This window comes from Montipora capricornis, chromosome 6 (assembly GCF_036669925.1).
Source record: "Montipora capricornis isolate CH-2021 chromosome 6, ASM3666992v2, whole genome shotgun sequence".
Classification (NCBI taxonomy): Eukaryota; Metazoa; Cnidaria; class Anthozoa; order Scleractinia; family Acroporidae; genus Montipora; species Montipora capricornis.
This window is the reverse complement of record NC_090888.1, coordinates 62,568,441-62,589,487: the sequence shown is the minus strand read 5'-3', so window position 1 is coordinate 62,589,487 and position 21,047 is coordinate 62,568,441. Positions and strand designations below refer to the sequence as shown.

The window sequence follows — 21,047 nt, the reverse complement described above, 5'->3', positions numbered from 1 at the left end:
CAATAGGTTTACGGATACGATATTTTAAAGCGAAGAGAGTCAATTCGCGTTTTCCGACAGATCATAGATTTTTCAAGGAGCGATCTTCCCCAGCATAGCAAATAGTACATTTTGAAAGAAGATGGCAATAAGTACAACCAAAAAGCGTTGACAAAAAAGGACTGAGTAAAAGGTATAACCACTGGAGGTTTTTCTATGATTACGTCAAAACAACGTCGAAATCAACACTCTGCTGATCGAAGAAAGAAAATGTTAATCTAACTGAAAACTTCAACTTCACAAGAAATCTTGGTTTTCCCTATTTTTTCAGCACCACTCTAGCAACCCCACGTGAAAAAGTCCTTCGCTTACGCTTAGTATTAAAATTTATTAGGCGCCACGAACAAAGTAATCCAACGGGCAAGTCACAAAGCATGAATATTAACATAGGAGCGACAAGTTTTCTTTTGTTATTACATGACCTTTGTAGTTCGTATGCAAATTTTACAAAGAACTGCAGGGGTGGTTATAATTATCATAATAGAATAATTTAATTGATCGTCCATGCGTAAAGGAAAGATCGAATGAATAGGAAAGGAAAGAAACTTTATTTAAGTGTCTTGTCGTTCTAGCGCTGACGCACTAATTGGGGACACTGTAAATTGAAATTAACAATTAAGGAACGTCAAGGAACGTCACATTTGATCTTATTTAGAGACTACAGTATATAAATAACGTTCTGTATACGTTTCAATTCGAAGGCTAAGTACTCTTGCGAAACATGCACGTGTTCTGTCTGGCAAGAAAGATTAATTTAAAAAACACGCATGCGCAAATGGCAAATACACACCACAAGTGCGAAATTTCTGCGGAGAACATATACTTGCTTGACGCTCCCATGTGGTAACTCTGGTTTTCCTTCAACACGCATAAATCTTTCGCCTTTTACTAAAGATTTCCGTGGAGGAGAACAACTGAATGAGTCTATAGACAAATTTTTCGTCGCCCTGCCTACCGGCGGGGCTCCAAGTTGCCAATAAAAGGACAACTGATAATGAACTATGTTCGTACTTTTTCATTATTATGCAGTCGTTTCATAAAAAGACATTCAACCAGCGATCGCTGTTCCTAATGTTCATTCTCGGAACTTTCAATGTGACAGTTGGTACTAACCTTGCTTTTCAGCCATTGCTAAGTGTTTCAGTATTTCTTAATTGCATACATACACATACTGTACCACTAGGGGGCAAATTCACTGTTGTCTGAACCCAGTTTGCTCTCCAATGCACGCATGGAATGCAAATTACGTGCAAGGAGAAAGATAGACTTAACAGTATTTGGAAAATGCCTTAACCAGTTGAAAACTATAAAGTCAGCGTCTGACTAAAAAGTATGAATACCGTTTTTGCATTGCTATGCTTATTGATTGGGCCAAAAACGTCCGGAGCTAACTTCTCGACTCGATGTTGACCGGCTTCAAATATGAGGCGATTATAAAAAGAGACGTCACAATAAGAAATTCATGTCTAAAAAGTTATGGAGGAAACGAATGGATACAAACCATATAAATTTGTACACAAGGCCCAGCGGTGAAAATTTATCAAAAGAACTGCACGGGTGCTTTTAATTATCATAATAGCATAATTTAATTGATCGTCGATGTGTAAAGGAATGAACTTTTTGGAATAACTCGAATGAATCGAATCAAGCAACAACACATTTGCTCTTATTTAGAGACTATATATTAAATAAGGTTCTGTATACGTTTCACTTCGAATGCAAGAAGTACTCTTGCGAAACATACACGTCTTCTGTCTGGCAAGAAAGATTAATTTAAAAAACACGCATGCGCAAATGGCAAATACACACCACAAGTGCGAAATTTCTGCGGAGAATATATACTTGCTTCACGCAACTTAACGGTAACTCTGGTTTTCCTTCAACACGCATAAATCTTTCGCCTTTTACTAAAGATTTCCGTGGAGGAGAACAACTGAATGAGTCTATAGACAAATTTTTCGACGCCCTGCCTACCGGCGGGGCTCCTAATTGTCAACAAAAGGATAAATAATTGAATGTGCTACTTAGGTTCATTACCCTCAGGCGGCTGTTTCGTACTGAAACATTCAACGAACGATCGCTGTTCCTAAATGTTCAATATCACGTCAAAGCCAGTACTAACCTTGCTTTTCTAGTATAAGACACAGCGTTTGAATAGCAGCCCAGTTCAGTTCCAAATGAAGGTGAAATAAATGCCCTCCAGCTGTCAAACGCAGAGATGTGCCCATAGTCACAGGGTCTGTCCTAGTGAATGAACAGGGAAGACAAGACACGCGCCCTAGAAATGTGGCCAACTCTTCCAGCTGTTTTGTTAGTCGTGAAGGTAGAAGAAACAGTTGATTGAGATGGACAGTTTTCGGAGTAAAATCTCGAACTGCTTCCAGGTGGCTACGAAAAAGGAAAAAAACAAGCATTTTCATATCGTCTCGATTTGTTTTCGGACGTTGAAAAAAGGCGTGAGAACAATCCGAGTTTCAAAATTTTAACACAACAGGGAAAAGCCGTCATTGCTGTCTGCCCCGCAATATCGGGAACTACATGCAAAAGTGTTAGGGTTCTTTAAGGGATCTCGACTTACAACCAAGCCTAGCATCCGTACCGTCTCCACACGGTCTTGGAGTCCACAGACGTGAAGAACAATAATATTATGTTTATTGTAGTCTAAAATAGCTGAAAGCTTTAGTTCTACTTAACACTTACTTGTGCACAAAGTATAACAGGAAGGCACAAAATTTTCCGCATTTTCTACGAAGCTCCAGAGAACGAGAATGTACATCATCTAAGAGAAAGAGATAACAGGACTGAAGAGTCGAGATTTCCTTTAATATCCTTTGATTTTAATTCAGGTACTTTAATAATAAAGACGATGGCAATGACATTGACGTTGTTGATAACTATTACAACAATATTAAAATAAATATTATCATAAGCATTACTTTAAATCAAAAAGCAATCTTGCATGATGCCACATCTGGGAATTAAACCCGGACACAATGATGGAGAAGAGAGACAAACCTCACTTCTTGTATTACTGGAAATTTATTATAGTGATGAACGAGTTTTGCAGGTTTATTTCATGATAAAACTGTGCTGTTATTGAGTACATTGATGGTTACCTGTCAAAGATGTAACATTGGTGAGTGCATCCAGCTTAAAAACTTCCTGCCTGTAAATTCGAAAAGAATTAGCGCTCAATAATATGATTGAGTTGACATGTACATGTAATATCCTGCTGAACACCGTCAAAGTGTTTGGCAAGTAAAAAAATGGAAACAACTTTTAGCCACAATATTCCTAATAAATTCTATTGCAGATTCACTCCAAACAGGACAACAAATAATAGGAAATACAAGCCTACTTTAATGCTCACATAACTAACAAGGGCAGGTACCAAGATACACGAAGAATGTAAATTCAACAGCATTATAGAACAGTTTTGAAATGACTGTCAAAAGTAATTATGCAATTGCAATTGCTATGCTTAGTGATTGGTTTTAGAATCTTGTGCCAGTTTATCAACCAAGGAACACCAAAACCATCTGCGACTTGCATGCACAATTTTTCCAGAGATTTAAGCAAGTCACATGGAATTGCTATGAATTTGAATTGGTTCATTTTGCTGTTTGCACCTGCTGTGATTGGTCGCTGTAATTACTTTCAATAACAATTTTTTATTGGTATTTGTTTTAGAGCGAGTTTCAATTGAGTGTCGTAAAACCTTTGTAAAACCAAAACCAAAGTAATTACTTTGGCCAATCAAAAAGGACGAAGACAATCCAGTAAACCAATCAAAACTCGAACTAATTACACGTAGCCGACACAAAGCGCGGGAAAATGTGCACGTGCGAGCCACGATTGGTTTTGGTTTCACTTCTGATTGGTTGAAAAAGTGGCGCGATAACTATGAACCAATCACTGAGTGAAGTAATGAAAAACCAAAGTAATTACACAGTTACTTTCGACACTCAATTGAAAACCACTCTATGACGCTCAATTGAAAACTGCTCTATATGCTGACAGCCTAAGACTATGTAGTTGACCACAAACCAAAAGCAGATCATAACACTACAAAGACGTTGACAGCGGCTTCAATAAGTACCGCAAACCTATGAAAAGCCCTTTTCAATTCACTCTGAGAAGTCAGAAACTTTTTCCCTAAATTAACGTAATGAAAGACAAAGCATTTCAAACCTAAGATTAAGATTCATTTTGACAATGAGTAACAGCCGGTTACTCCACTCACACCAGCCTCCACCTTCACATTTTTTATTAAAACCCCTGTGTTGATGAAAATCCATTTTTAAAATATATAATAGGCTCGAAGTAAAAGAACCTCAAGGCAATAGCCAGGTTATGACATTCAAGAATGCTTAGATTAAAGGGAACTTTAATGGTTGCTTAATTTTAAAGAAGGGATGGTAGTGTATCAGGACAGGGACTTCAAAGGTGTATTATATGTGTGTCCATTAGACCAATTTGAAAGGATGCATTTTTTCAAGTCATTATTGAAACGTATGTAACATCTTTGATAGATCTCCAGCAGTCCTCTTGAAGATCTTACGTCTTGTTCAACAATCCTCCAAAATCATTGCCAGGACACTCAAGGGTATGCCTAAATTTTATACTAGTTCTTCCAGGACTGGACATTGATTTGTTCATTGTGAAGGATCCTTGAGAGGCCTTTTAATTGTCACCATCTAGACCATAAAATATTATCAAGGATCTCTAAGACACCATCAGAAACCTTCTTGTCAGCAACTGCATGAATATTTTTCAACATCCTCTCAGATCTTTAAAGTGCTACCGTGACCAAAACATCACTTCTTTTTTTCCTTCAGATTTTGAAAGTGTGATTGCTCAACACTTGACTGGCAAAATTTTAAGCTTTGATTTTTATTCAAAGGCTATTTACTTTGAGTGTAAGTCTTGGATTTCACAGTCCGCCATTATTCACGTCCCAACCTGACTAATTGAACCTCAGGGGGTTGAATCTAAGGGAAATTGACGTCATTTACTCACTAGCTTAAAAGTTCAGCTTGTAAACGCAGCTTATTATATATGCAAAACACAAGTTTAGAAGTCTAAAAGCCCGAAACTCTGTGCTGCATATTAATCCAACCGCGTACACATGCAAAATTGCATTCTTAAACTATTGAGTCTTTGACATCATTTTCTCCTTGATCCAGCTCTCTCAAGATTTTATAGTTAGTAATGGCGGACCATTAAACACAAAAATTCCAGTTAAAATAAACAGGTGTCTTTTTGAAATCAAGGCTTAAAACTTCGATCAGTTTAATACTATTTAGTTAAAATAAAATTTTTTTTTTAGTCATAGTAGCACTTTAAAGGATCTTTGTGATATCTCTCAGATAGTGTGCACACTATCATTGGTCAGTTTAGCTGGCCAAGGTTGACATTTATGGCCAGTAACTTCAGATAGCTAACACCAAGAGATACAATAAAATGATCATAAGTACTTAAAGTTACTACTCCTTGTTTTTTTTCCAGTTTGACTTATGTCCTGAGTAGGAACAAATTCAGCTGAAAAATCCATGCTGTAGCTTGAACATCCTTACAAAGAGGTTCTGTATGGATGTCCTAGTGATAATCTTAATTTGGAGATTTTTTAATTGTTGGTTGGCCCACTTGTTTCAAACTTAAAGACAATAAAAGACAATATCAAATCACAAACATTACCTAAGCATAAAGAATAGAGTTTCCATGTGCTGCACCAGTGCATTTGCCATCACAAATTTTGCCCCAAACAGCTGGGTAACTGAATCATCAAAGATCCTTGGGTAAGGATTTTCATTGTGCAGAATTCTATAATCAGATAAACAGGGTACTCAGTTTTGAAAGAGAAATTTAGAAATTCAAGGGTACAATATAGTTATGGATCCACAGCAAGGATACCCTTAATTCATGTCAAAAATCAAAATGAAATCCAGGTTAAATAATAAATATTAATAGTTTTCATTTGAATTCTACGTTGTTCAAGGCCAAGTGCTTTGAAGCATGGTTTGGGCGAACCCCTGAAGAGACCCCCGCTGACGAGTAAGATCATCTGGTGTTAAATACACAGTCGAGAGTAAAATCTACATTTAATAAGTGTCACTAATAGGAGGGAAAGGGTTAATTAATCTGTTCCAACACAATGATTAACAAAAGCAAACAAAAATGTTGCTTTGAATTTAAACTTGGGTTCAGAGTCTGTAAGTCAATAAAAGGTCCCATTAGACCAAACCTATGGGCTGTCAATTGTCAATTTCAACCTTTGTAATTTAACTATTGAAGATTCAATTCTTTCGTAGGACTTGTGGATAACAAACTAGTTTGGCAACATCCCATCTGTTGGGATTCCTTCATGTTCATCTGTTATTTGATCTCAATTCTTGCCAGGGACTTTAATTTCCTTCTCTGTTATCCCTTAATTGGCCAGGTGCCAAGCAACTCTTGTATAATAATCTTTCTCACAGGTACTTGACATAAATATATCACTTACTTCTACTTCGATCTATCAATAGCACTAGCTGCATTATCACATTGAAGTAAATGATACTGTTGAGTCGGCTGACTAGTGATATTTGCTGTAAAGCTCTTGGCTCTTAGATACATATCTAAGAGCCAATCTTAGATATGTGACATCTTGGCTCTCAGATACATATCTAAGAGCCAAGATAACCAACCTCCCTTAGCAGTACAGACCATCTACTGCTGCAGATCCAGTCTTACGGACTGCCAAATTCCTGCCCCAAGTTCTGATTTTCTCTTCACTTATTGTTCCTTAATCTGAACACCAAGGAACTAGCTTGAACCATCTTTCTCACAGGCATATTCCACCATCACCACACACTGAACTTCAAGGGGAGTTGCTTATGGAGTATCATTATGTGTTTCTTTTATCCAAGTCTGTTTATCTAAATTAGTATATTGGACTTTTTATTCCTCTTTTTAATTGAGCAGGAAAATGTTTTAAAATAAACTTACGCACTGAAGACTCCATTTTCTAGGTAACCATTTTGGCAGAGCCCTTCCTTGACTCTGATGGAAAAGACATTCCCATTGCAGCTCAACTCTGCTGGATTTCTGATTACTGATTCTACCAATGAATGAAATATTAATCAATGAAATATTAATGCACTGTATAAACAGACAGACTTGTTTTAGTTTCAATCCTGTTCCACTCTGGCTTGCTACTCCAATGCAATTTTCATGAAGGCCAGGAATTCTCTAACCAAGGAGTTGCTTCAGATAACCACTTATAATATATTTGGCAAGAGCTGGTCTTATCACGGTAGAACAGTCACCGGAGCAGTTTGATCTATTCTTTGATAATAATGTACCCTGGTAATATACATGAAAATCAATCCTGATTGGCTAAGAGCAGTGCAGTTCAAGTGTAACACTAGCGCAAAAAAGTGGAATACCAGTGCAAATCATACATCGAAATTCTGGATTATGATTGGCTAATAAACAATATGGTTTGGTCAGAACCAATCAAATCTTTTGTTTTCAAATCAAGCACACACCATGGATGGCACAATTTATGGGGCAATGTTTCCCTGATTGCGTGATACACGTGAATTTCTTCTGCTTAACCATCTCAAATTTTCTCATGTATATTATTAATAAGCAATCACAAGATTTTGAGTGCAATTTGGGAAAAATAAGCACTAGTAATTTTTTTGCAAAGACTACAAATTGCACTCATCCTAGTAACGGGCTTGTGCAATTTTGGTCATCTTTGAAAACTTACTCATGAATGCTTATTTATTCCAAATTACACTCGACTAACTAGGTGTAAGTGCAATAACAGGTATAGCTTTAAATATGCGGAAAACGAAGCACTGACAGAGAGAGGGTGTAAAGGGTGCACTGTCGGCTTCCATTGATACTAGTTTCGTAACTGAAGGAACTACCTTTACCTGGAGACAGCCTCTCAATGATGGCTGGAGAATCGAAAATTTAAAACACAAACAGACAGTCCTTTCAACTAACCTTGAAAAATTAGTGTAGCTAATGGTAATCAGAGTCTTCCACGGGGGAACTACACAAATTCTTAACTTTGCATTTATAGTTTGCATGATAGTTGATCTGCATAGACGGAATGCTAATATCATGATAATATTAAGGACAAGATTACTGAAGACAATATTGTTGTTATTTCAGTAGAAACAGAGATACAAAAAGGTTTAAATAATAGTTTATCGTCAATTAAAAAAAAACTACCAGAATCTTCAAGTTTGCATTTATACCCAGTGATAGTTAATTGTTAAATGTTTGTGAAGTTGTAAGTTAGGTTCAAAATTTGTCAACTTAATATCGGTTTTGCTTTATAAGTAAAAATTAAAATAAAAAAGTGTGCTGTCAACGTCTATTGCAACCTGTCTACAGACTCAACTTCAAGAGCAATTCTCTATTTTCGAATTCCCCATTAATACACTTTGTTTGCCCCACAAATTTTGCATAAACCATTGTTTTCAAATGCTCTTGGGAATATGCAGTGTCCCCAAGAGCATTTGAAAACAATAGTTTACGCAAAATTTGGGGGCAAACAAAGTGTATTATGGGGAATTCGAAAATAGAGAATAGAAAGCTACCATTGGAGTAATATGGTAATTTTAAAATTTCCCCGGGGTGGGAGAATTTCATCACCTATCAAAATGGGAACATGATGGGGCATTTGAACAGCATTTGAACAAAAAAGTGCCCGGCGGGTGCCGGTTGAAAGGGGGGGGGGGGGAGGGTTGTTCCATATGTTTGTATTAACTTCTTCTTCTTTGTTTTTTGTTCTTCATTTGTTGAAGCTTCGATTTGAATTGACAGATAAATAAGGGAGATATGCCATGGTCCTCCATATGTTTGTATTAACTTCTTCTTCTTTGTTTTCAAGCAGAGCATGGCCTCGTTGATTCTGATTTAAGCTTAATCAAACAGGCAGATCCTTGCGAAATAACGCTCGATATAAAATTAATTTGTTGCTTTCCCTCGCGATCACCTACCAACTGTTTCGATTTGCAATCTGCCATCGTGTGTTTTTTGTCTCTTTGCCAGTGGCTCCTCTCTCGCTTCACTTTGATCGCAGAATTCTTCCAAATCTAAACTATCAGTCCATTCCGAAAGATCTTGCAAATCGCTGCAAAATTCCATCATCGACGGCCGACAACAAATTCCCAATTACCCGCCTTTTAGTGGAACCCAGTACCGCGTTTGCCGCAAAAACACGGTGAGAAGAAAAATTCCAAACATTCTTCACATTCTTATAACTCTACTTCTTCCCAAACTCCAAAAAAACGAGAGAAAGTATGTTGTATTTTCAGAGGAATGAAGACCTCAAATCTAATCACATCTGCTTTCTGACGACGGAGAATAATGCCCTAGGTCGAAACAAAGAGGATATCCCCCAACTTTACGGGAACTACTTTGAAACGGCTCTGAACATGTTGATCGGTTCTAGCATGAAATCAGCACCCTGCATGAGTTTAATGTTAGTTTCCTTCAAATAATACCTGTCCTGGGCAAAAATTCATTCATAGTTGTGCCCATGCGTGTTGGCCACACTGGGTGGGTGTTATCCTGTGTCACCTTGCTTTTTTTGTTTTTATTTATATAAAGGACTAACAAGAAACGTCAAAAGGGCGTTTACGTGGGAAGCTGCGAGTTTATCGTTACAAAGTACTTATGACTTTAAAAAGACAAAACATAATGAAAATATTCAACAAAGCCGGATATCCTAAGCGACACGCATCCCAGGAGAAAACTTCGCCAAAAATCAAGACTGCGACTGAATTTTAGGCGTGGTCTGCCTCCCCGCCATCCCACTTGCCAACCCATCAGAAGCGATGATAGCAGGTTAGTGCTAACCCAGCACGCTTTCAAAAAGAAAATAATTCCTCCGGTAAGCTAGGAAAAAGGGCGACTTTCTAACCCGATCATATAGTTATAAATCATATTTATTATTTACTCAAAAGAATATCGCGTTTCTGACTAGTCAATTAGGTTAGATCGAGAGTGCAATACGGAAGTTGCTATGGAAACAGCGCTGAAATCATTTTGTGGAGTAAAGAATAAATCAAAAAGTACGAACTTTGCTCGTGCATTTTGTGATTTATCGTCACCCGTGATGGTTTCAACGTTCGTAAATTGCACTCGCCTATTTCGAGAACTTTCAAAACAACACTCGCGCCTACATATGCGTTCACACGGTTTCTATAGACCATATTCATAAATGGCGGCTAAGTACAATAATTATTCTTTTGTCTTCATGCGAATCATCCTCACTGGCCTCGTTAGCATGAGTAAAATTCAATAGACTTTTCCGCCAAAGTGAAGATAGTGAGGATCATTGGCACAAGGTATTGGTCGCCATTTATGAATACGGTCTATACATACATTATACGATACGATACGATCATAGATTTTTCATATCACCATTATGGATATGCAACGTATATCATGAACATTTTTCCTCAAGCCTTTAACGAATGTTGTTCTTCTTGCGGAAAGCGTTATCAACACTTTCCACATTCTACCATTTTCGAGCTACCGTAAATAGCTAACTTTTTTCGCGTTTTTCCATGCTTAAAACATTGAAGTTTGTCTAGATAACCTGTGGCGTTTTTAATTGAACCAATTCGAAACCAATTATCGTTTGAGTGTGAAACACAGGTTTGAAAAACTTTGCATCGACTATGAATGTCAACAAAGGACGAGCTTACATTTCTGGAAAATCCGGGAAAATCCTGCCACAGCGAACTTAAATGGCGTATAATATAAAAGGGCTTGGAGCATGGAGGCGTTCAAGCGAACTGTTTTTCGCCAGTTGTGTTCAATTCAAAAACGTGGCAGTTTGTCTAAACAAACTTCAATGTTTTAAGCGTTGAAAAACGCGGAAAAAGTTAGTCGTAAAACGTAAGAGATTTCACTCAAACTAAACCCGATAGCGAAATAAATGCTCCTTTTCTCTCAAACGAGCACGGTAACTCCCAATTTTTTTCCAGGTATTTGCTAAGAACAAACAATATTTGAAGAAGAAAAAAGTTTGATAGTAGAACATGAATTTTTTTAAAAAACAGTTCCGTACTGGGTGTATTTTACCCAAGGCGAGGACTTCAAGCTAACCACGGAACTGTCCCAAAAAGTGCACTATTCCCAAAACCAGGGACTCAAAGTCGGCGTAAATGAAGCATTACTGCTTATGTAAATAAAAGAAGCTTTATTTTCAAAATAAAATTTTGTGTCTTTGAAGTAACCAAGACTTAATTCTGTATGAAGGTGATTCGAATTTTTAACGCGAAAACAGTAAAATTACCCCTTTTTAATAGCCTGCTGACGCGAAAACAGCACGGTGACCCCATTTTTTCATAGCATTTTTTTTAATGTTCATATCATGAATGTTATGCCAAGTTTCCAAAAAAGTTTGATAGTAGAACAACTTCAAGGGATTACCTTAAAAGGAGCCGTTGGTCAACCAAGTGACTGGAAAATAAGGTTCCCAGCAAGCCTGTTGCCAAGATTTTGTTACGAAGGAGACAAAAAGACACGAACACAGAACGTTCTTTCAAACTTTTAATGTTGTTCCCAGAAACGTCATACAGCAAAAATCACACTTGATAAAAAAATACTTACCAAGTTTAACCGACTTTTTTCCCAAGTTGATTCCGCGCGGACAAATTTTTAGCGAGAAGCAGGCGTTATGTGAGAAATGTACATACAATTAAACTGGTCGAAGACCTTAAATACGGTCCGCTTTTCAAACGATGTTCAGGTCATCACCTGAAAATGAAGCATAGCACCAGCGGTTAACAAGGTACTGCATCCCGAATCCCGTTCCATCCCCCACGGCTCGTTAGAAGCATACTTGTCCCGAAAGGATAAGCTGTGGAACAGCACAGATAACTCGATAAAGAGAATTAAACCCTCTGAAAAGGTTCGTTTCCGTTTCCTGTATCGGGAGCGGCCAAACTTAGTTTTTTTTACTGTAACGCCAGACGATTTTACTCCTCAATGGGGAACCCGGCCAGGAGTCAACTTGACTTGATGGGTTAAACAAACTAAAAAGATAAAGATAAGAGTGTTGATGCGTTGCCCCAGCACAGTCACAAATGGGATTTATTTTTCGATACACTTTGCGCGCCAAACAAACAAAGGGTCGCCAATTTTAACCAATCGCGTGACTGCTTCTGTCAAGTTTTTTTCAGGGACATGACAACTGATTTTCGCGGGAACGGCCATTCTAGGAATAAACTCATTTGTGACGGTGCTGGGAGCCCACATCTAATTCACTATTGCTCATACACACTCCTTGTCGCAGTGTAGCCACTGAGGGTTGTTACTTGGGGTTGAGGCAAGGAGATTTGAGACGACGCTGTTCAATAAGACAATCAGTGGTACGAGACGCCAACAGCGAGATAAGCCAATCAACATTAAACGCAGTTACACGCGCGGAAAAAAACGCACACAAAAAGCGCGATTACTTGTTCCCTCGTTGCTTGAAAATCAATAGGCGATGCCAGCAAAATCAATCACGTGATCATTTTCTTTATTACAGGTGCATGTTCGCAAGATGGAGACGAAAATTTTACGAGAGTTTTGGTTTTGCATTTCTTCGCTTGGCGATAATGACGAGCACTTTCTCCTGCGATATCATTGCTGTAAGTGCTTAGTCCAAGTTATGATTCGCTTATCAGCCACCTTGGTTCTTAACACACACATGCAAACCGCTAGCGAGAAAGCGAGAACACAATGAACGTTTTCGCAGGATTCACTCACATGTCACTCTTCGACGCCATGTTGGTGCGCACGCTCATCGAGGAATACAAGTTTGCTGCAAAAACAAAAGCACTGCCTATCGACAAAAATTAGATCAGTGCTTCAAAAGCATTTTGCACTTTAAGTCCACACACAGTGACTCTCCAGAGCCTTTCGCTCTGGAACACTTCCGTTCCTGTGCCATTGCAAACAGAAGACATCCGGCCATGCGACTAGAACCTGCAAAAGGCCTATTGCCATCAAATGCTTGTAGTTTCTATTCAGTTCTTTCATAATGTACGGAGTCACATTTCGACATTGACGGTGTGTTCCTTTTCATTGTCGCCAAAACTGACCAAATAGCCGTAGTGACAACCGAAAAAGTTGCTTGAAACTTGCCATGAATAAAAATGCGGAGCAACGTTTGTTACGCGCCGTTTGAATTTTTTTTTTTTTGGCCGGGGGAGGGGGGGGGGAGGGGGAGGGGAGGGAAAGGGAGGGGAGGGGAGGGAGTAGTCACCGTCTACCGAAGTGCCCTCTCACATGGACACGATATTGAGACTTTTTTTAAGAGCTCACAACCATTTTAGGAATCACCTTCTCAAACTCATTAATAATTCATATGCCAAAAACAAGAAGTCACTGCCGTGAAGGAAGTTCGGACAAGTGGTCTTAATTAAAATGAATTTTCACCAACTTTTATCTCAAATCTCTCGTAAAATACTGACTCCTTTGAGAAGCAATATCAAACACTCGAAATCGGTTAAAAATCTCGGCCTTCGGCCTCGTCTTTCCACTTCTCGGTGTTTGGATATCCCATGACACACTCCTTACATACATAAAAACACTGGTTTTGTACAACACAGAAGCCCACAATGCCATTTTTGAAACGCCACGAAGTACGCTTAAAGTTGAAATTAAGATATGCACGTTCATCCAACCAAATGAATGTTTATCAGGACGACAGAAACGCGTGCCCAGAAATTCTATTTTTTCCTTCGTAACCGATTTTTGTGGAGTCCAAAGTTCATGGCTCAATCTTATTCCGTCTCTCGATGTGAAGACTCCCGAGTTTTGAGCTAATTATATGCTTCAGTCGAAATGAACGTATTTTCTTCGTCCCTTGATATCGTTCCCACCCTTCCTTCTCACTTACAATGTCACCTAAGGGCATCAAGAAAAGTGGACGGGAAATAGTGCGCTATTAGTTTGTCTCCTTTGTTTTTTAAATATTTCTCTTCCCCAGGACAGTAACAATCGGTGTAATGAATCCAATGACGCGAAAGGTATTGTGTAGTAATCCGATCAAGTAATTTGGAATGCAACATGGTAGAGACGAGCTTCCACCATTTTACGACAGAAACAAAGAATGCGCTTTTCCCGGGTAGCTTTTCTGTCAGACTGTCCTGTGACGGAATGTAGAGACATTTTCTTGCAGGTTTTTTTTTTTTTTTCACTCTTTCACGCAATACCCTCTCAAACTTCGTCAACCCTCTTTTCAAATACCGTCATCCCTTTTTCGTTCGCCGAGAGAAACCTGGGTGCTTTCCATTCGACCAAAAGTTTCAAAAACAGGGTGAAAACAAGAACGGAAACACTCCGAAATTTTTTTGGGAAAGTTTGGTAGGCGAATGTGAGAGAATGATTAACATATTAAATGTAAGGTATCACAATTGCACCCACTGGGAAATCGGAAAAAGCCGAGCCCCAGATGGGATTCGAACCCACGACCCTCCGTGATCTTTTACGGATGCTCTAACCATAGAGCTATTGGAAACTCTGTGGTGAGCAAGGGTGAAATGTGGGTATGACTCGAGCTGAATCACGCAGCCAGAGTCAAATTGCGACTGACAGCATAGCTCAATGATGCTCTCAATGTTACTGCACGATGCAGTCATTCGCAATTTGACTCTGTGGCTGCGTGATGCAGCTCGAGTCAAATACCCACATTTTACCCTTGCTCACCATAGAGTCTCCGATAACTCAATGGTTAGAGCATCCGTACAAGATCAGGGAGGGTCGTGGGTTCCAATCCCATCAGGGGCTCGGATTTTTACGGGTTCCCAGTGCGTTCAATTTTAATACTTTACATTTAAAGTCGGTTATACCTGAACTTCCGCAAATCCGGAATAACCGAAGATCCCGTTCCATTGGTTCATTTCCTCCTTGGGATGTGTTTGGTTTCGAGCGGCCACCCGGAAATAACTGTCCGGTTCGCCACTAGAAATTCCAAAAGTTTCAACTAGTACTTATGGTCTAATGGAAAGCGTGTACGTGACTAAAGCGAACAGAGTTACAAATCGGAGGCAAAGTTGAGCGCCTGCACGAATTTCGTACTTCGTTAATCTCGTACCCAGAAGCTGCGAACTCTTTGGTCAGCAGCAGGGCGCACACGAACTGGGAACAAGATTGGCATTCCGTTCCAAAATCGAAAGTGATGTGTATTTTTAGGGGGAATAGATTACGGTGAACAAGTAAGGAAATCGACGAGTAAGCAAAAAAACCAAACAAACAAACAATAACAACAATACTTACCTCTACCATATGCCAATGGGGATCTTTAAAAGCCACGAGTTTGTAAATTTTACTGAATTTTGACAGGTTTCATTATAGATTTTTTTAAAGATTTTGAGAGCCTGTTAAGGGAATGCTTTGCAAGCTAAACAACACACAACGTCTGAAGATGTTGGCTTTGAGTCTGGTATTTTGAAATGACATTTTTGGGGGATTAGGTTGCATTGGTAGTTTCACTCGGAGTTCAAGGGTTTCATAAATCACTTTCAACGGCAAACCATTGGGTTCCAGTTGGAGACCAAACAAAATAAACAGCAACTTTGCAAATCACATTCTAGTTTTAACGAGGTTAAATATAATTCACAAGTTAAAACCACGATACAGTGAGGAACTTTTCTGCGTTCTAAAAACATCCCGAGCCAATCTTTTGTACAGCGTTGTCACTTTTCTTTAAAGTTTCTAATGAATAATTTTCATTTCGCAATCTTTGAAAAAATACTAAAAGTTACTTTAAAACTTCCCGAGGGGTATTTCATGTCCAATTGAAACTCAGTCACTGACCCAAATTGTCACCGAGCTTCCAAATCTAATCCACATTAAAAGAGTTGGTTCCAGGCAAGGAAAAAAAAAACCGCCGAAAGCAAGATGGTTAAATCTAAATTCTTTAACATTGCAAAACTTCTAAAAAGCCAAACGAAACAGAAAAAAAGGCCAGGGAATGATTTGCCAAATCAGAATTGGCCGTAAACCATTTTTTTTTTCTTTCTGCGACTACCACTGCTGGCTGTAGCTATCGGTGTACCAATCCTGGCTGGACTGTTGGCTGCCATAATTATCGTACAACGGTTGCTGGGCAATAGGTTGGCTTCCCCATCCACCTCCTTGGTTCTGACCCATAAATCTCCGCTTTGGTTCTGGATATTCCACTGGAGCTTGCACAGAGTCTGCACCGTACTTCCTCTTTGCTGGGGAGACACCTCCTCCTCTTGGTCCACCACGCCCTGGAGGTCCTCCCCTTCCGCCACGAGATGGGCCACCACGGGGTCCTCCTCTACCACCTCGCTCACCACCTCTAGACGAGGGTCCACCACCACGCATGGGACCTCCACGTGGTGCACCACCGCGCCCACCCCGAGGGCCGCCACCTCGTGGAGGAGGGGGACGTTCATAGCCATATCCACCACCACCATAATAATCATCGTAGTAGCTATCAGCACCATAATCATACCCACCGCTATATCCACCATAGTAGTCATCATAGGTCTGTTCATAGCCATCATGATACCCACGGCCATAGCCACCGTAACCTCCACCTCGTCCACGCCCAGCAGAGCCCCCACGAGGACCGCCCCGGGATCCACCATAAGAATTATATCCTCCCTGTCCACTGCCACGCCGTCTTTCTTTCTGTGGTGGTTGGGGCTTGGCAAGAGACACTTCTAGAATAGCTCCATCCAGCTCAGAATTGTTCATAGTCTCCAATGCTTTCATGGCATCATCACGTTCAGAGTAGTGAATAAATGCATAATCTTTGACTTTCTTGAGCCGCTCAATTGCACCAAACTCGGAAAACTTTTCTTGCAGTTTTTCCTCTGTGACGTTAGGGGTGACATTCCTGACATAAAGGACTTTGACCTGTGAACCACAACAAACAGCAATTTTAACCCTTTCAACTCCCATGATCTAAAAAAAGTTCATTCTCCTAATCACTTCCATAGATTTCTCCGTTAGCTGGTCGTGAGATTTTGATGTGAAATAAAGATCAGAACCGTTGGCCAACAAATATCTTCATTCTCACTCACTCAGTCGAAGGATTAAGACCAAATATGCCTTTTTTGAACGAGAATGAGAAAATGTAGAAACATGACGGAAACAATTGCTAGAAAATAGACCATTTTCCAGTTCTGTGCAGAGAGGCTGGAGTTGACCTTGCTTTGATACAAATTAACCTCATTGCTTTTCTTAAGTAAATCATGTTGTTATAATGATAAAGAGTTTGAATTCTGTTTGCATAAGAAAAGTAGTGAGGTTTGTATCAAATCAAGGTCATCTCCAGCCTCGCTTTCATTCAAAGGCCTGGCAACTGCGCACAGGAATGTAAAATGGTCTATTGAATATTTGTTTCAGATTGTAATTATTGTAATTTAAGGGCGCGTTCGATTGACCATATTCAAGAATAGGAATACATGGAATAGAACTTGGAAATCGTTCCTTTTTGTGGGATTCACATTAATATTGTCAAACATCTGCTAAAATGCTATTTTAGACATAACTTTATTATTCTTGTGGCTTCAAAACGCCATACATAGTGTTTGAAATCATCACCCCACGTATTCTTATTCCAGAATGGGGTCAATCGAGCGCACCCTAAGATAAAAAGATGTCACTACCACATATTATGCAATATTTTTAATACGTTATAGGAAACAGTATGAACCTGCTAATGCATTTTGTGATTTATGGCCAGGAGCAATGTTCTAAAAGTTCTCAAATGGGGAGTGCAATTTGAAAACTTTCAAACTAAGATGAGTGGCCATAAATCCCAACGTGCACAAGCAAGTTCCTACGATTTTCATTTCTTATATACAGCTATTTCGAGAAAGTTTGTCAAGAATAAAGTGCACGCGACAATCCCGAAAGGTAATATGGGATATGATCAATACACTGTTGCTAACGACTGTAGCTGTCGAACCTACTTTTGTTACTTTCCTTCAGCACTCGCAAACATATATCAGTGGCCTCCCGTACGATTCTTTTAAATTTCTTTGAAAAACAGTGCACTTAAAAATCACCCACAATACCTTTCAGGATTGATCGCGTGCACTTTTTTCCGACAATGTTTCTCAAAATAGCTGTATACAGTACCCAACAAATTCACTCCATCCCTTTGTTCCCGTATTGCACTCTATAACCTATCTATGCATTTGTTATTGACCAATTAGAAAGGTGATATATACTGTATTCTATTGCATATTTAATAGAACAGAATAACATAGCAGCTGGGAATCCAGACTTCTAATTTATTCAAGAATGCGAACATCACCCAGACGATATCATTTTTAGCTGTCAAAGTTATTTAATTTGTCTGTGCTCAAATTCATTTACTGCAGAAGGCTATCCTTTTTTACACACCACCACTTCCCAGAATTACATGAAAATGTTGGTTTACAACAGAGGAATCATTTGAGTTAAAACTATTTCACCACTATGGAGATAAATACAAATGAATATACTCTTTCCTGATGTTACCTATCAATAATAATTTTAATTATTATCAACTTTCTGCTGGCCACTGAATACCAGTAATTCAAAATGGAACTGCAAAACTATTTGAAGGGAAGAGAAATGAAATTTTCATTTGAATGGCTTTGCATCAAGACTTGACTGTTTTGAAACAAAGGCAAACAGCAAATCAGAAAATAAATCTTTTAGGGGAGACCTTCCAAGACTGAATTCCAACCAATCCATACATAAAATATTAATACATTCATCATACACTAGTTCAGTTTGATTATCAGCTTTACCAGATTTCTGACCCAAGATTCATCTAGAAAACTGTAGCGTGGTGTGATTATAGGGCCAACTTAGTCCTGTTAAATAATTTAACTTTGTGCCATATCAGTTACCGTAGAAAGGTTACAAGGTTACGCTAAATCAAAGAAAAAGCTACCTTCGACATAGTTTCCTCATCTGGTTCATCCTGTGGCTCAGCCCAGTCAACAGTCACGATGTGAACATTCCAAACCTTAACTCTTCCACTGGCCAGTCTTCGACGTGCTAGAGATGCAGCCTGGTGATTTTCATACTCTAGGAAAGCAAAACCCCTATTTTTAGACTTGTCTTCGGATGACATGTAGACAATAACATCTGAAAGTCCAGCTGTAACACTGCTAAACTCATCGAAGATCTCTTGTTTCGTCTTTGTCTTTGGGATGGATCCAACAAACAGCCTGTTGTTTGCTACAGACAGGCAAACCCCAAGTCGTCTACCAGGCCTGATTTCCTTGTTGTCCAGTTTCTTCATGGCATCCTGTGCCTCATCTTTAACGGAGTATGTGCAGAAGCCATACCCACGATTCTGACCTGACAGTGGATCCACCATAAGTCTGAAGTCGTAGATTCTTCCACACTCCTCTAGCACGGGAATCAGTTCATCTTCAAAGCAATCCCTGGGAATCTTGCCAACAAACACTTGACAACACACTTTCTGCAGAGAAGGAAATAACAAAGAAATTAAATTAATTTCACCACAAAAAGGGATAATAAGCACGCAAAGAAATAACAGTTTACCATTAAACTTACGCGAGTTACCACTCATATTATTATTGATACATAAATGGTATTCTAGACATGAAACATAAACTATAAACTTTCGGAGTGATTTCAGAATATCAGGCCGCTATTGCATTCTTGCTACTGCATCCTTTGAAGAACAAGGAATATAGCAGTACACCCTATTCATATGGCTTTCTATAATAGACCCATATCACTCAATGTCCAAACAAAAGATTTTGCCCGTCGAACCTCTCATTTAGTGAGGCTGGACAGGCAAAGACAATGCAAAGACAAAGCCTTTATTCCCCACGGACTCCAAAATGGCTGCCGCGTGATAAAGGTGAATATAGCCAAACTTTCCAGGATCTCCCAGCCACTTCCCTGAAAACTTTATACACGCCATCAGAGCTGCATTTTTCCTTTAACAATTTTCAACAACATGGTATTTTATCCCAAACCTTGCAACAAAGCTGACCAGTATTGCCAGGGGTATTTTGAGGAGTGCCAAACACCAAATGCTGAACCTTCTAAAATCACAGTTTAAAGCAAAAAACTGACTGAAAGAAAACCATTTGAAAACTGCTGTATTGAACTAATCACTAAAGATACAAACTGCAATATCCAAAAGCTAACCATTTAAAGTCAGGACTTCAACGAGGTTTGAACACGAATTTTTCAGGCTTCTCTACCAGGGATCGCGTTAACGCAGAAATCGTGCATTTTTACGCAAATAAAATCCAAAAAATGCATGATCGAAATTTTAATGCGTCCCAGGACGCAAGGCACTGACTTAAATAACTCACACAACTTGCTTTGATTTGTCAGTATATTCTGTTGTTTGTAAAACTGTTGGAGCGATCTGTGATCATAATTGAAGTTCTAAGAAATGGGGTTTAAAAAATCTAAAAAGGTTAAAACTAAATTTTCAACGACCTTCTGCGGTCTTCTTCAGAGGAATGTACCCTGCAAGTCACTGAAGGCAAAAATATAGCAAAAGACATCACTGTTCATTGCTCCTAAGGGAGGAAACCAGTGATGCGTAAACCCTTGGAAAGGGTGCTCTTTCATTAACAGTGTTCTTGTCCAGGAATGAATGTAACGGCTCTAGAAAAAGCCTTTCTCGGCCGTTCCTATGCATATGCGTCAATATTAATTCCAAGGTGGTTACTCTCTTTTTCTCATAATTTAAAACATACTTTTTTTCTCGCAGAGGGTCACCAAGATTTTGGGACCCCCAAAAAATGCTTGGGACCCCAATTTGGCCTAACATGCGGGTCCCAGGACCCAGATTGAAAAATCCTAGTGCCATCCCTGTCTACGCAATTGTAAAAATTGCGTTCATAACTGCGAAGATCATAGCTTCACTTGATTTCACATCCGCAGTTCACACTGTATATGATTCATTTCATATACCATTTCATCATTAATTCATTCCTCACGGGACCATTAGAACCCACATATGACCAGCT

The 21,047-nt window shown here is 39.1% G+C and overlaps 2 protein-coding genes and 2 non-coding genes across 4 annotated transcripts in view; 2 read left to right on the top strand and 2 right to left on the bottom strand.

Moving 5' to 3' along the window:
• The window catches only part of LOC138052812 (protein MMS22-like), a 71,825-nt gene extending 62,630 nt beyond the window's left edge, over positions 1-9,195 (bottom strand). Inside the window, exons 1-6 of the mRNA XM_068899400.1 lie at positions 9,042-9,195; positions 7,027-7,138; positions 5,737-5,862; positions 3,156-3,205; positions 2,740-2,818; positions 2,162-2,427 (exon numbers count right to left, since the gene is read on the bottom strand). Of these exons, the coding sequence (XP_068755501.1) occupies positions 2,162-2,427; positions 2,740-2,818; positions 3,156-3,205; positions 5,737-5,862; positions 7,027-7,138; positions 9,042-9,192 (784 nt within the window). The 5' untranslated portion in view covers positions 9,193-9,195. The remainder of the gene's footprint in view (positions 1-2,161; positions 2,428-2,739; positions 2,819-3,155; positions 3,206-5,736; positions 5,863-7,026; positions 7,139-9,041) is intronic.
• LOC138054733 (U5 spliceosomal RNA) lies at positions 884-1,004 on the top strand. The gene has a single exon (XR_011133385.1). It is a non-coding gene; the product is annotated as a U5 spliceosomal RNA (small nuclear RNA).
• Positions 1,903-2,023, top strand: LOC138054729 (U5 spliceosomal RNA). The gene has a single exon (XR_011133381.1). It is a non-coding gene; the product is annotated as a U5 spliceosomal RNA (small nuclear RNA).
• A 6,443-nt stretch (positions 9,196-15,638) lies between the features above and the next one.
• Positions 15,639-21,047, bottom strand: part of LOC138052811 (heterogeneous nuclear ribonucleoprotein R-like) — a 6,684-nt gene continuing 1,275 nt past the window's right edge. Inside the window, exons 2-3 of the mRNA XM_068899399.1 lie at positions 18,974-19,510; positions 15,639-16,938 (exon numbers count right to left, since the gene is read on the bottom strand). Of these exons, the coding sequence (XP_068755500.1) occupies positions 16,075-16,938; positions 18,974-19,510 (1,401 nt within the window). The 3' untranslated portion in view covers positions 15,639-16,074. The remainder of the gene's footprint in view (positions 16,939-18,973; positions 19,511-21,047) is intronic.